Here is a 15,883-nt window from a genome sequence, read left to right as displayed (position 1 = left end):
AGGCAGAGTTAGGCCTCACTTAGGCCTCTTCTACACTGCCTATAAAATACTGATTATCAGATTTGAACTGGATTATATGGCAGTGTACTCAAGGCCCTTCCACACAGTTATATAACCCATTTATAATCTTATATTATCTGCTTTGAACTGGATAATCTTGAGTCCACATCTATATATATATAAATGAGTGATGGCATCACGGCGACCAACAAAACAACAAAACTACACACCCCAGAAACACTAAACTTGGCAGCACAACCCCTCATCCATGCCTCTACGTTCATACAACAAAAAGAAAAGAAAAATAAAGTCCTAATTAGAGGGAGAGGAATAATTGTTTTTATCCAATTGCTGCCAGTTTAGAAGCCTAAGCTCCGCCCACTTGGTCTCCTAGCAACCCACTCTGCCCACCCAACCTCTCAATAATAATAATAATAATAATAACAACAACATCATACAATCCTATGGTTTGGAGTGACCCCTAAGGATCATCCAAATCGACTTCCTTCTAGCATGCAGGAGGACACAATCCAAGCACTCCTGACAGATGGCCATCCAGCCTCTACATAATAATGATGATGAAGATAATAATAATAATAATAATAATAATAACAACATCATGCAATCCTATGGTTTGGAGTGACCCCTAAGGATCATCCAGATCGACTTCCTTCTACCAGGCAGGAGGACACAATCCAAGCACTCCTGACAGATGGCCATCCAGCCTCTACATAATAATGATGATGAAGATAATAATAATAATAATAATAATAATAACAACATCATGCAATCCTATGGTTTGGAGTGACCCCTAAGGATCATCCAGATCGACTTCCTTCTACCAGGCAGGAGGACACAATCCAAGCACTCCTGACAGATGGCCATCCAGCCTCTACATAATAATGATGATGAAGATAATAATAATAATAATAATAATAATAATAATAATAATAACATACAATCCTATGGTTTGGAGTGACCCCTAAGGATCATCCAGATCGACTTCCTTCTACCATGCAGGAGGACACAATCCAAGCACTCCTGACAGATGGCCATCCAGCCTCTACATAATAATGATGATGAAGATAATAATAATAATAATAATAATAATAACAACATCATGCAATCCTATGGTTTGGAGTGACCCCTAAGGATCATCCAGATCGACTTCCTTCTACCAGGCAGGAGGACACAATCCAAGCACTCCTGACAGATGGCCATCCAGCCTCTACATAATAATGATGATGAAGATAATAATAATAATAATAATAATAATAATAATAATAATAATAATAATAATAACATACAATCCTATGGTTTGGAGTGACCCCTAAGGATCATCCAGATCGACTTCCTTCTACCAGGCAGGAGGACACAATCCAAGCACTCCTGACAGATGGCCATCCAACCTCTACATAATAATGATGATGAAGATAATAATAATAATAATAATAATAATAACAACATCATGCAATCCTATGGTTTGGAGTGACCCCTAAGGATCATCCAGATCGACTTCCTTCTACCAGGCAGGAGGACACAATCCAAGCACTCCTGACAGATGGCCATCCAGCCTCTACATAATAATGATGATGAAGATAATAATAATAATAATAATAATAATAATAATAATAATAATAACATACAATCCTATGGTTTGGAGTGACCCCTAAGGATCATCCAGATCGACTTCCTTCTACCAGGCAGGAGGACACAATCCAAGCACTCCTGACAGATGGCCATCCAGCCTCTACATAATAATGATGATGAAGATAATAATAATAATAATAATAATAATAACATACAATCCTATGGTTTGGAGTGACCCCTAAGGATCATCCAGATCGACTTCCTTTTACCATGCAGGAGGACACAATCCAAGCACTCCTGACAGATGGCCATCCAGCCTCTACATAATAATGATGATGAAGATAATAATAATAATAATAATAATAATAATAATAATAATAATAATAACAACAACATACAATCCTATGGTTTGGAGTGACCCCTAAGGATCATCCAGATCGACTTCCTTTTACCATGCAGGAGGACACAATCCAAGCACTCCTGACAGATGGCCATACAGCTTCTACATAATAATGATGATGAAGATAATAATAATAATACTAATAATAATAATAATAATAATAATAATAACAACAACATCATGCAATCCTATGGTTTGGAGTGACCCCTAAGGATCATCCAGATCGACTTCCTTCTACCATGCAGGAGGACACAATCCAAGCACTCCTGACAGATGGCCATACAGCTTCTACATAATAATGATGATGAAGATAATAATAATAATACTAATAATACTAATAATACTAATAATAATAATAATAACAACAACAACAACATCATGCAATCCTATGGTTTGGAGTGACCCCTAAGGATCATCCAGATCGACTTCCTTCTGCCATGCAGGAGGACACAATCCAAGCACTCCTGACAGATGGCCATCCAGCCTCTACATAATAATGATGATGATGATGATGATGATGATAATAATAATAATAATAGAAGCATAGAATCCAAGAGTTTGCAGAGACCCCTAAGGGCCATCCAGCCCAACCCTTTCTACTATGCAGCATTCACAACATATGGACAACGTATAAATACTATACAATACGACACAGGGACATAGACCCCCTCTATCACAGTACACAAACAACCCAATGCATACTAAACATAAAGACAACCATACAACAGACATTCAATTCCACCACGACCTCAACAAGTTCTCACCAACACCACCAGACAACGCCACAGCAACGCGTGGCCGGGCACAGCTAGTATATATATAAAAATATAATGTGTATTTTCCCCATGGAGTAAACAACAAAACCACTGGTCCAAACGACACCAAATTTGGCCACAGAAGACGCAGCCATCCAAAATATGTCTTTCAATTTAAAAACTAGAAAAATAAAGTCCAAATTACAGAGGACGAGGAAGAGCCGTTCTCCCCCTGGCTGCCATATAATCCAGTTCAAATCTGATAATCTGTATTTTATAGGCAGTGTGGAAGAGGCCTAAGTGAGGCCTAACTCTGCCTGTCCCCTGGGCTGAGTGGGTTGCTAAGAGACCAAGTGGGCGGAGCTTAGCCTTCTAACTGGCAGTAATTGGATAAAAACAATTATTCCTCTCCCTCTAATTAGGACTTTATTTTTCTTTTCTTTTTGTTGTATCAACCTTGAGGCGTGGATGATGGGTTGTGTTGTCGATTTTCGAGGTTGTTGGGTGTTTAGTTTTGTTGTTTTGGCGGTCGCCGTGATACCATCACTCATTTATATATATAGATATATAGTAATTTTTGGTTTTGGGGGGATTTCTGTAATTTGGCATGGATGAGGGGTTGTGGTGCCAAGTTTAGTGTTTCTGGGATGTGTAGTTTTGTGGTTTTGTCCGAGGCCGAAACGCCATTACCCTTTTATATATATAGATTCCCTCGACCCAGATGCAGCCCCAAATCCCGTAAAGCAGCGTGTGGCAGTCGTGCCTGAATGTGCATAGAAACGCGATGTGCAGACGACCCGCTCTCCCCACGCATGCAGGACAACACTCACCGGAGTTCCCCCTCGATCTGTAACGCGAGGGGCTCTGTGTCGTTGTCGTCGTCGTCGTCGTCTCGGGGTCTCCTGGAAAAACAAAGCAGAAGGGAACGTGAGACGGGGAAGCGTGGCATCGGTGCATCGGTGCGCGTGGGAGGGGGAGACGGATGTGCTCAATCTGCGAGCCGTTTCCATGGAGGACGACCGAGACGGGAGAGACCATCACACAGGCCTGTGGCACAGGCTGCACCGCACTGCACACTGCACAACATAATCTTCTATCTCTATATATACAAATGCAATGTACATTTGTAGGACTGAGTGAACAACAAAACCGCCGAACCCAATCACACCCAATTGGGCCACAATACACCGACACATCCAAGGTATGTCCTTCACTCCCCCCCAACAACCCCAAAAATGGATTGGCCTAGGTATAACACAGGCAGGCATTGAAGCTGCAAGGCTATTCAGTGCAATTCAAGTAGACCAACAAAGGATTCACCTTGGCTTTGAAGCAGCAATACTTCCCAATTTCCCTGTTTTCAGAGTGTTGCTCTTTATCTACTGTCCTGGTTTTAGAGATTACTGTATATACTCGAGTATAAGCCTAGTTTTTCAGACTGAAAAAGGCTTATACTCGGGTGAGGGTCCTGTTCGGCTTATATTTGGGTCAGCTTATTACTTATTTACATATTATTTATATATTATTATATAATAATAACTAGCTGTGCCCAGCCGCTCGTTGCTGTGGCTAGGACTTAATTTTACTTTTCTTTTTGTTATATGAACGTAGAGGCGTGGATGAGAGGTTGTGCTGTCAATTTTCGAGGTTGTGGAGCGTTTAGTTTAGTTGTTTTGTCCGGTGCCGTGATTCCATTACCCTTTTATATATATACTAGCTGTGCCCGGCCACGCGTTGCTGTGGCAAAGTGGTGGTGGTATTGGTTTAAAATTGTTGTGTAATTTTTATTTGACTTTATTTGCATTTTTTATTAATTTTATTGTAAGTTATATTTTTATTTATTATATTTTATTTTCTTGTATTATTTTTAGTTATTTTCTGTTATTATAGTATTTTATTGTATTCATTTTTTTAGTGTTTTTTATTATTTTTTATTGGGTTGCTAGGAGACCAAGTTGGAGGAGCTTAGCCTTCTAACTGGCAGCAATTGGATAAAAGCAATTATTCCTCTCCCTCTAATTAGGACTTTATTTTTCTTTTCTTTTCGTTGTATCAACCTAGAGGCATGGATGATGGGTTGTGTTGTCAAATTTTGAGGCTGGGGGGCCTGTAGTTTTGTTGTTTTGTGGGTCGCCGTGATGCCATCACTCTTTTATATATATAGATTATTCTATAATAATAACTAGCTGTGCCCGGCCACGTGTTGCTGTGGCTAGGACTTTATTTTTCTTTTTTTTTTGTTGTATGAACGTAGAGGCGTGGATGAGAGGTTGTGCTGTCAATTTTCAAGTTTGTGGAGCGTTTAGTTTAGTTGTTTTGTCCGGTGCCGTGATGCCATTACCCTTTTATATATATATAGATAATTGCATTGTTATTTATTATTTATTTATTTAATTGCAATATTTATATTTCAATTTACATGAACATACAATATATTATATTATTACTATACCCTTATATTGCAATATTATTAGGAATATTTCATGTAATATTATATTATATTGTATTATTATATTGTATGTCCATCCAGGATATTATATTATTAGCATAGCACAATATAAGCATTAGATATTACTATGTAGTACTATACCCTTATATTGCAATATTATTAGGAATATTACATGTAATATTATATTATATTGTATTATTATTATATTGTATGTCCATCCAGTATATTACATTATTAGCATAGCACAATATAAGCATTAGATATTACTATACCATTATATTGCAATATTATTAGGAATATTACATGTAATATTATATTATATTGTATTATTATATTGTATGTCCATCCAGGATATTATATTATTAGCATAGCACAATATAAGCATTAGATATTACTATACCATTATATTGCAATATTATTAGGAATATTACATGTAATATTATATTATATTGTATTATTATATTGTATGTCCATCCAGTATATTACATTATTAGCATAGCACAATATAAGCATTAGATATTACTATACCATTATATTGCAATATTATTAGGAATATTACATGTAATATTATATTATATTGTATTATTATATTGTATGTCCATCCAGGATATTATATTATTAGCATAGCACAATATAAGCATTAGATATTACTATGTAGTACTATACCCTTATATTGCAATATTATATTATATTGTATTATTATTATATTGTATGTCCATCCAGTATATTACATTATTAGCATAGCACAATATAAGCATTAGATATTACTATACCATTATATTGCAATATTATTAGGAATATTACATGTAATATTATATTATATTGTATTATTATTATATTGTATGTCCATCCAGTATATCACATTATTAGCATAGCACAATATAAGCATTAGATATTACTATGTAGTACTATACCCATATATTGCAATATTATTAGGAATATTACATGTAATATTATATTATATTAGTATTATATTGTATGTCCATCCAGTATATTACATTATTAGCATAGCACAATATAAGCATTAGATATTACTATACCATTATATTGCAATATTATTAGGAATATTACATGTAATATTATATTATATTGTATTATTATTATATTGTATGTCCATCCAGTATATTACATTATTAGCATAGCACAATATAAGCATTAGATATTACTATGTAGTACTATACCCTTATATTGCAATATTATTAGGAATATTACATGTAATATTATATTATATTATTATTATATTGTATGTCCATCCAGTATATTACATTATTAGCATAGCACAATATAAGCATTAGATATTACTATACCATTATATGGCAATATTATTAGGAATATTACATGTAATATTATATTATATTATTATTATATTGTATGTCCATCCAGTATATTACATTATTAGCATAGCACAATATAAGCATTAGATATTACTATACCATTATATTGCAATATTATTAGGAATATTACATGTAATATTATATTATATTGTATTATTATTATATTGTATGACCTATATTATATGTCCATCCAGTATATAATATTATTAGCATAGCACAATATAAGCATTCGATATTACTATGTCGTACTATACCATTATATTGCAATATTATTAGGAATATTACACACACACACACACATATATATAATTATAATTATAATAGTGTATTATTATTATTAATTATACTGTGTTACATTATGCCATAGACACGTGTTAAGAGTTGCCGAGACAAGGAAAGGAAGGAAGAAAGAATTAGGAAGGCTTTGCATTACATTATTATTATTATTATTATTATTATTATTGCACTGTGCAATGCAGGCCTCTTCCTCTTCTGTGAGCCACGTGGAGAGGCTTCTTGTGTCCACGTGGGAAGAAGAAAAAGGCAAAAAAAACCCATGCACAAGTCTATTATTCACTCACCTTGGAAGAAAGAAGGAGGGAGGGGGTCCTTTCTGGGGGGTTCTGGAGCCTCGTCTGCCGAGACCCAGAAGGCCCCTCCCACCTGGAAACCCCCCAAGCCCCTCCCCGTCTCGGGTCGCCATGGAAACACAGCCCACCCCTTTTACGGGAATTCCACGGTCTCGTGGAGTTTAAAAGACCCCTTTGAGGTCCCTGGATGTATATCTATATCTGGACCAAACTTGGCACACTTAACCCCCATTACGGCCTGGTGTAGTTGGTGGGATGATGGCCCATTGGTGATGGGATTTGCGGTACTTTCAATCGCTACAACTCCCACAGGCCACTGCGACGCCCAGCAGTGACGGAACTGGACCAAATTTGGCCCACAGAACCCCCAGGAACCCCTTTCCGTCCTGGGGTAGAGTGGGGGAGGATGGACCAAGTAGCTTCACTCACTTCTGAGAGTTGTAGTTCACGCTTAAACTGACAGCACTGAACCCAGCCGACTTCGGATCTGGACCAAACTTTGTACACTGCCTCGTCATGCCCAACTGTGCATACAGGCAGGGTTTCGGGGTGATTGTCCTTTGGTTCTGGGAGTTGTAGTTCACCCTTATACAGACAGCACTGAACCCAGCCGACTTCGGATCTGGACCAAACATTGGACACTGCCTTGTCATGTCCAACTGTGCATACAGGCAGGGGTTCGGGGTGATTGGCTCTGGGAGTTGTAGTTCACTCTTATATAGACAGCACTGAACCCAGCTGACTTCGGATCTGGACCAAACTTGCCACACAAGTTTCTCAAAAGACCCGGGCACCGCCAGGTCCCCAAGCTAATCTATATATATAAAAGGGTAATGGCGTTTCGGCCTAGGACAAAACAACAAAACCACCCATCCCAGAAACACTAAACTTGGCAGCACAACCCCTCATCCATGCCTCTACATTCATACAATAAACAGCTCCAGCTACTCCAGAAAACGGCCAGGCTTTGAGGCTGCAAGGCTATTCACTGCTATTCCACCTGGCCAACAAAGGATTCCCATAAGCCACAGCAACGCGTGGCCGGGCAAAGCTAGTCTATATATATAAAAGGGTAATGAAATTTCGGCCTAGGACAAAACAACAAAACTACACATCCCAGAAACACTAAACTTGGCAGCACAACCCCTCATCCATGCCTCTAGGTTGATACAACAAAAAGAAAAGAAAAATAAAGTCCTAATTAGAGGGAGAGGAATAATTGTTTTTATCCAATTGCTGCCAGTTAGAAGGCTAAGCTCTGCCCACTTGGTCTCTTAGCAACCCACTCAGCCCAGGGGACAGGCAGAGTTAGGCCTCATTTAGGCCTCTTCCACACTGCCTATAAAATACAGATTATCTGATTTTAACTGGATTATATGGCAGTGTAGACTCAAGGCCCTTCCACACAACGTATAAATACTATACAATACGACACAGGGACATAGACCCCCTCTACCCTCACCACTTTCACAGGACACAAACAACCAAATTCACGCTAAACATAAAGACAACCATACAACAGACATTCAATACCACCACTACCTCAACAAGTTCTCACCAACACCACCAGACTTCGCCACAGCAACGCGTGGCCGGGCACAGCTAGTCTATCTATATATATAAAAGGGTAATGACGTTTCGGCCTAGGACAAAACAACAAAACTACACATCCCAGAAACACTAAACTTGGCAGCACAACCCCTCATCCATGCCTCTAGGTTGATACAACAAAAAGAAAAGAAAAATAAAGTCCTAATTAGAGGGAGAGGAATAATTGTTTTTATCCAATTGCTGCCAGTTAGAAGGCTAAGCTCCGCCCACTTGGTCTCCTAGCAACCCACTCAGCCCAGGGGACAGGCAGACTTAGGCCTCACTTAGGCCTCTTTCACAGATTATGAGATTTGAACTGGATTATATGGCAGTGTAGACTCAAGGCCCTTCCACACAGCTATAGAACCCATTTAGAATCTTATATTATCTGCTTTGCACTGGATTATCTTGACTCCACACTGCCATATAATCCACTTCAGTGTGCATTTTATACAGCTGTGAAGAAGGGGCCTCATATAATCCAGTTCTAAGCAGATATTATAAGATTATCAATATAATATGTAATAATTACTGTGATATAATAATACAGAGCAATATAATCTCTAAAATCAGGACAGTAAATAAAGAGCAACACCCTGAAAGCATAAGCCACAGCAAAGCGTGGCCGGGCAAAGCTAGTACTGTATATATAAAATAGTAATGTGCATAATTAGGACCAAGTTAACAACAAAACCACTGGGCCAAATCACACCAAATTTGGCCACAATACTCATCTCTTTCCAAGGAGTGACCTTGCAGCTTCAAAGCCTGGCTGCTTCATCCCGAGGGGACTCCACTGTTGGCCAACTTAAATACCATTGAATAGCCTTGCAGCTTCAAAGCCTGGCTGCTTCATCCCAAGGGGACTCCACTGTTGGCCAACTTGAATACCATTGAATAGCCTTGCAGCTTCAAAGCCTGGCTGCTTCATCCCGAGGGGACTCCATTGTTGGCCAATAATAATAATAATAATAATAATAATAATCAGCATATATATCTCATTTGCTGTGTCATACTCAGTCTTTGTGTCAATAATAATAATAATAATAATAATATCCAGCATATAGATCTCATTTGCTGTGTCATACTCCGTGTCAATAATAATAATAATATCCAGCATATATATCTTGTTTGCTGTGTCATACTATGTCTTTGTGTCAATAATAATAATAATAATAATAATAATAATATCCAGCATATATATCACATTTGCTGTATCATACTCTGTGTAAATAATAATAATAATAATAATAATAATATCCAGCATATATATCTCATTTGCTGTGTCATACTCAGGTTTTGTCAATAATAATAATAATAATAATAATAATAATAATAATAATAATAATAATAATAATATCCAGCATATATATCACATTTGCTGTATCATACTCTGTGTCAATAATGATAATAATAATAATATCCAGCTTATATAGCTCATTTGCTGTGTCATACTCTGTGTCAATAATAATAATAATAATAATAATAATAATATCCATTATATAGATCATTTGTTATTAACCTTCCTCGGCCTAAAAAGGACTTTTATCAGGGCTGCATCATCATCATCATCATCATCATTATTATTATTATTATTTATCATTATCAACACAAAGACATAGTATGACATTGCAAACAAGATACTATATATATGCTGGATATCATTATTATTATCATTATTGACACAAAGACTGAGTATGACACAGCAAATGAGATTATAGCCTGGATATTATTATTATTATTATTGACACATAGACTGAGTATGACACAGCAAATGAGATTATAGGCTGGATATTATTATTATTATTATTATTATTATTATTATTATTATTGACACAAAGACTGAGTATGACACAGCAAATGAGATTATAGCCTGGATATTATTATTATTATTATTATTATTATTATTATTATTATTATTGTCACAAAGATTATGACACAGCAAATGAGATTATAGCCTGGATATTATTATTATTATTATTATTGACACAAAGACTGAGTATGACACTCAGTCTTTGTGTCAATAATAATAATATCCAGCATATATATAGTATCTTGTTTGCAGTGTCATACTATGTCTTTGTGTTGATAATGATAAATAATAATAATAATAATATCCAGCTTATAGATCTCGTTTGCTATGTCATACTCAGTCTTTGTGTCAATGATGATAATAATAATAATAATAATAATAATAGTATCCAGCATATATACAGTATCTGGTTTGCAGTGTTATACTATGTCTTTGTGTCAATAATAATAACAATAATAATAATAATGCTGAAGCCCTGATAAAAGTCCTTTTTAGGCCGAGGAAGGTTAATAACATCTGCCTGAATCCCAACGGGGGGAACTCAGGGACGAGAAAGAGCCCAAATTAATTAAATTAAAAAGGCTAATTAAAATCCCAATCAAGGAGCCCCAAATGACGAGAAAGAAGGAAGGCGAGAGGACGAAGGAGGAGGAGAAGCGGGTTTTGAAATTGTCCTCGCCTTCTTTCTTTTTGGGACGACCTCCAAGTTCAAAGTCACCGTGGCTTCTGGGTCGGGTCCCGCCGGACACGCCGCCCGCCTGTCTCTTTCCAAAATAGACGGCCCGCGGGGGTCACGTTCGGGGCCCAAGGGCGACCTGGATTCGGATGCCTTGGCTGGGGATTTCGAGGCCGGGAGGGAGACTTCGAGGGCGAGTGGAAACTTTTCTCATCCCGACGAGAAACTATATATATATATATATATATACACACACGAGCGTTGGGGACCCGGCGGTGCCCGGGTCATTTGGGAAAGGCATTTTTTGCCTGTGTTCCAAGTTTAGTCTAGGTCCAGGGTCGGCGTGGTTCAGTGGGTGCAGGTGAACTACAACTCAATTACAATTACAATTTTATTGTACTTTTTAATCTAAATGGATTTTTAAATTCGATGTAGACTGTTTTTTTATGTATATGTTTATATTGTAAGCCACTCTGAGCCCCTGATGGGTGAAAAGAGTGGGGCAGAAGTGATGTAATAAAAATAATAATAATAATAACAATAATAATAATAAGGTAAACCATTGATCATATCCTCAGCTGCTGTAAGAAAATTGCACAGAAAGACTACAAACAGAGGCACAACTACGTGGCCCATATGATTCATTGGAACTTATGCCTCAAGTCCCACCTCCCAGCAGCAAAGAACTGGTGGGGTCACAAACCTGCAAAAGTCTTGGAAAATGAGCACGCAAAGATACTGTGGGACTTCCGAATCTCATGACCATTCCTCATTCACTGCACCCCTGCAGTGATGTTGACCGGCTATATCTGCCTAGAAGATCAGGGGGCAGAGGACTCTTACAAGTCAAACAAGCAGTGAAAGAAGAAGAACATGCCCTGGCAGAAGATGTCAAGCAAAGTGAAGAACCTGCTTTGATTGAAGTCAAAAGTCAAAGCACAAAGCACAGCAGACAAAAAACCAGTACAAGAAAACCGCACTACAAACTAGAGCAGAATCAGTACAAGAAAACCGCACTACAAACCAGAGCAGAATCAGTACAAGAAAACCGCACTACAAACTAGAGCTGACAGCTGGCACCACAAAACATTGCATGGAAAGTTCCTTGACAAAATGGAAGGAAAAGCTGACAAGGAGAAGACCTGGCTCTGGATCACGAATGGGACCCTGAAGGAGGAGACAGAAGGCCTGATCCTTGCAGCCCAGGAGCAAGACATCAGGACAAAGGCAATTCAGGCCAAGATCGAAAAATCAGCTGATGACCCAAAATGCAGACTCTGCAAGGAAACCGACGAAACCATGGATCATATCCTCAGCTGCTGTAAGAAAATCGCACAGACAGACTACAAGCAGAGGCACAACTATGTGGCCCAAATGATTAATTGGAACTTATGCCTCAAGTCCCACCTCCCAGCAGCAAAGAACTGGTGGGATCACAAACCTGCAAAAGTCTTGGAAAATGAGCACGCAAAGATACTGTGGGACTTCCGAATCCAGACTGACAAAGTTCTGGAACACAACACACCAGACATCACAGTTGTGGAGAAGAAAAAGGTTTGGATCATGGATGTCGCCATCCCAGGTGACAGTCGCATTGACGAAAAACAACAAGAAAAACTCAGCCGCTCTCAGGACCTCAAGATTGAACTTCAAAGACTCTGGCAGAAACCAGTGCAGGTGGTCCCGGTGGTGATGGGCATATTGGGTGCCGTGCTAAAAGATCTCAGCCACTGGCATTTGGAAACAATAGACATTGACAAAATTATGATCTGCCAACTGCAAAAGGCCACCCGACTGGGATCTGCACGCATCATCCGAAAATACATCACACAGTCCTAGACACTTGGGAAGTGTTCGACTTGTGGTTTTGTGATACGAAATCCAGCATATCTATCTTGTTTGCTGTGTCATAATAATAATAATAACTTCATGGATTTTGGCTCAAACATCTGATTAGTTTACATGGAAAAATGGCCCAACAATTCAATGAGATGCTGCAGAAAGGAAGTATCAGTGAATGGCTAACAACTGGAAGAACATACCTGATACAAAAGGATCCAGCAAAAGGAGCAGCACCAGGAAACTACAGGCCAATAACGTGTCTGCCCACTATGTTTAAACTACTGACTGGCATCATAGCTGACAGAATTCAAGACTCTCTTGAAGAAAAAAACATCTTGCCAGATGAACAGAAAGGCAACAAACGGAAAAGCAGGGGCACAAAAGACCAGTTATTGATTGACAAAATGATTCTGGAGAACTGTAAGAGCCGAAAAGCTAATCTTCACATGACGTGGACCGACTACCAAAAGGCCTTTGACTCACTCCCACACAGCTGGATCATCAAGTGCCTGGACGCCATCGGGATTAGTAAAACCGTTGGCACCTTCATTGAAAACATGATGGAGCACTGGAAAACTGAACTGTTTGTTGGAAATGAAAGGTATGGACTTGTCAACATCAGGAGAGGAATTTTCAAGAGAGACTCGTTGTCCCCTCTGCTTTTCATTATTGCCATGATCCCTCTGTCAACAATCTTACAAAAAACAAATCTCGGCTATCAAACATCTAGGAAATCTCACAAAATTCCACATCTGATGTACATGGATGACCTGAAGCTGTTTGGGAAAACGGAAACTGAAATCCAGTCTCTGACTAACACTGTCCGAATTTTTAGCACTGATATCAGCATGGAGTTTGGTTTGGAGAAATGTTCGACAGTGGCATTGAAGAAGGGAAAAATCATGGAAAGTGAGGGCATAAATATGCCCAATGGCCAAACAATAAAGTGTCACCAGCCAGAGGCCTATAAATATCTGGGCATATTACAGCTGGACAACATCAAGCATGAACATGTGAAGACTGTGGTCAGCAAAGAATACACACAAAGGGTCAGAAAAATTCTCAAAAGCAAGCTCAATGGAGGCAACACTATCAAGGCCATAAACACCTGGGCCATAAACACCTGTCATGAGATATACTGCTGGCATCATAAACTGGACACAGGCGGAACTGGACAATTTGGACAGAAAAACAAGAAAACTCATGACCATTCATCACTCACTGGACCCTCGCAGTGATGTTGACCGGCTATATCTGCCTAGAAGATCAGGGGGCAGAGGACTCTTGCAAGTAAAGCAAGCAGTCAAAGAAGAAGAACATGCCCTGGCAGAAGATGTCAAGCAAAGTGAAGAACCTGCTTTGATTGAAGTCAAAAATCAGAAACTCCTCAAAGCACAGCAGACAAAAAACCAGTACAAGAAAACCGCACTACAAACTAGAGCAGAATCAGTACAAGAAAACCGCACCACAAACTAGAGCTGACAGCTGGCACAACAAAACATGGCATGGAAAGTTCCTTGGCAAAATGGAAGGAAAAGCTGACAAGGAGAAGACCTGGCTCTGGCTCACGAATGGGACCCTGAAGAAGGAGACAGAAGGCCTGATCCTTGCAGCCCAGGAGCAAGACATCAGGACAAAGGCCATTAATAATAATAATAATAATAATAATAATAATAATAATAAGCCCAGGAGCAAGCCATCAGGACAAAGGCAATCAAGGCCAAGATCGAAAAATCAGCTGATGACCCAAAATGCAGACTGTGCAAGGAAACCGACGAAACCGACGAAAATACATCACACAGTCCTAGACACTTGGGAAGTGTTCGACTTGTGGTTTTGTTATACGAAATCCAGCATATCTATCTTGTTTGCTGTGTCATAATAATAATAATAATAATAATAATAATAATAATACATCACACAGTCCTAGACACTTGGGAAGTGTTCGACTTGTGGTTTTGTTATACGAAATCCAGCATATCTATCTTGTTTGCTGTGTCATAATAATAATAATAATAATAATAATAATAATACATCACACAGTCCTAGACACTTGGGAAGTGTTCGACTTGTGGTTTTGTTATACGAAATCCAGCATATCTATCTTGTTTGCTGTGTCATAATAATAATAATAATAATAATACATCACAGAGTCCTAGACACTTGGGAAGTGTTCGACTTGTGGTTTTGTTATACGAAATCCAGCATATCTATCTTGTTTGCTGTGTCATAATAAATAATTTAAATAGTATTATAATTATATTGTTATTATTCATAGTAGTATAATTATATTATTATTATCCATCTTAAATTGCTCACCCGCCCTTGATGTTTGCTGCCTGGAGTCATAATAATAATAATTTAAATAGTATTATAATTATATTGTTATTATTCATAGTAGTATAATTATATTATTATTATCTCTCTTAAATTGCTCACTAGCCCTTGATGTTTGCTGCCTGGAGTCATAATAATAATAATAATAATAATAATTTAAATAGTATTATAATTATATTGTTATTATTCATAGTAGTATAATTATATTATTATTATCCCTCTTAAGTTGCTCACCAGCCCTTGATGTTTGCTGCCTGGAGTCATAATAATAATAATTTAAATAGTATTATAATTATATTGTTATTATTCATAGTAGTATAATTATATTATTATTATCTCTCTTAAATTGCTCACTAGCCCTTGATGTTTGCTGCCTGGAGTCATAATAATAATAATAATAATAATAATAATAATAATTTAAATAGTATTATAATTATATTGTTATTATTCATAGTAGTATAATTATATTATTATTATCCCTCTTAAGTTGCTCACCAGCCCTTGATG

At 37.7% G+C, this 15,883-nt stretch overlaps 1 protein-coding gene across 1 annotated transcript in view; it reads right to left on the bottom strand.

Moving 5' to 3' along the window:
• Window positions 1-7,246, bottom strand: part of LOC134293037 (excitatory amino acid transporter 1-like) — a 51,130-nt gene extending 43,884 nt beyond the window's left edge. The window contains exons 1-2 of the mRNA XM_062959295.1: window positions 7,110-7,246; window positions 3,576-3,647 (exon numbers count right to left, since the gene is read on the bottom strand). Of these exons, the coding sequence (XP_062815365.1) occupies window positions 3,576-3,647; window positions 7,110-7,231 (194 nt within the window). The 5' untranslated portion in view covers window positions 7,232-7,246. The remainder of the gene's footprint in view (window positions 1-3,575; window positions 3,648-7,109) is intronic.
• Between the last annotated feature and the right edge of the window lie 8,637 nt (window positions 7,247-15,883).

Source organism: Anolis carolinensis, unplaced genomic scaffold (genome assembly GCF_035594765.1).
Source record: "Anolis carolinensis isolate JA03-04 unplaced genomic scaffold, rAnoCar3.1.pri scaffold_7, whole genome shotgun sequence".
NCBI classification, from domain to species: domain Eukaryota; kingdom Metazoa; phylum Chordata; class Lepidosauria; order Squamata; family Dactyloidae; genus Anolis; species Anolis carolinensis.
This window is presented reverse-complemented; position numbering and strand designations above follow the sequence as displayed.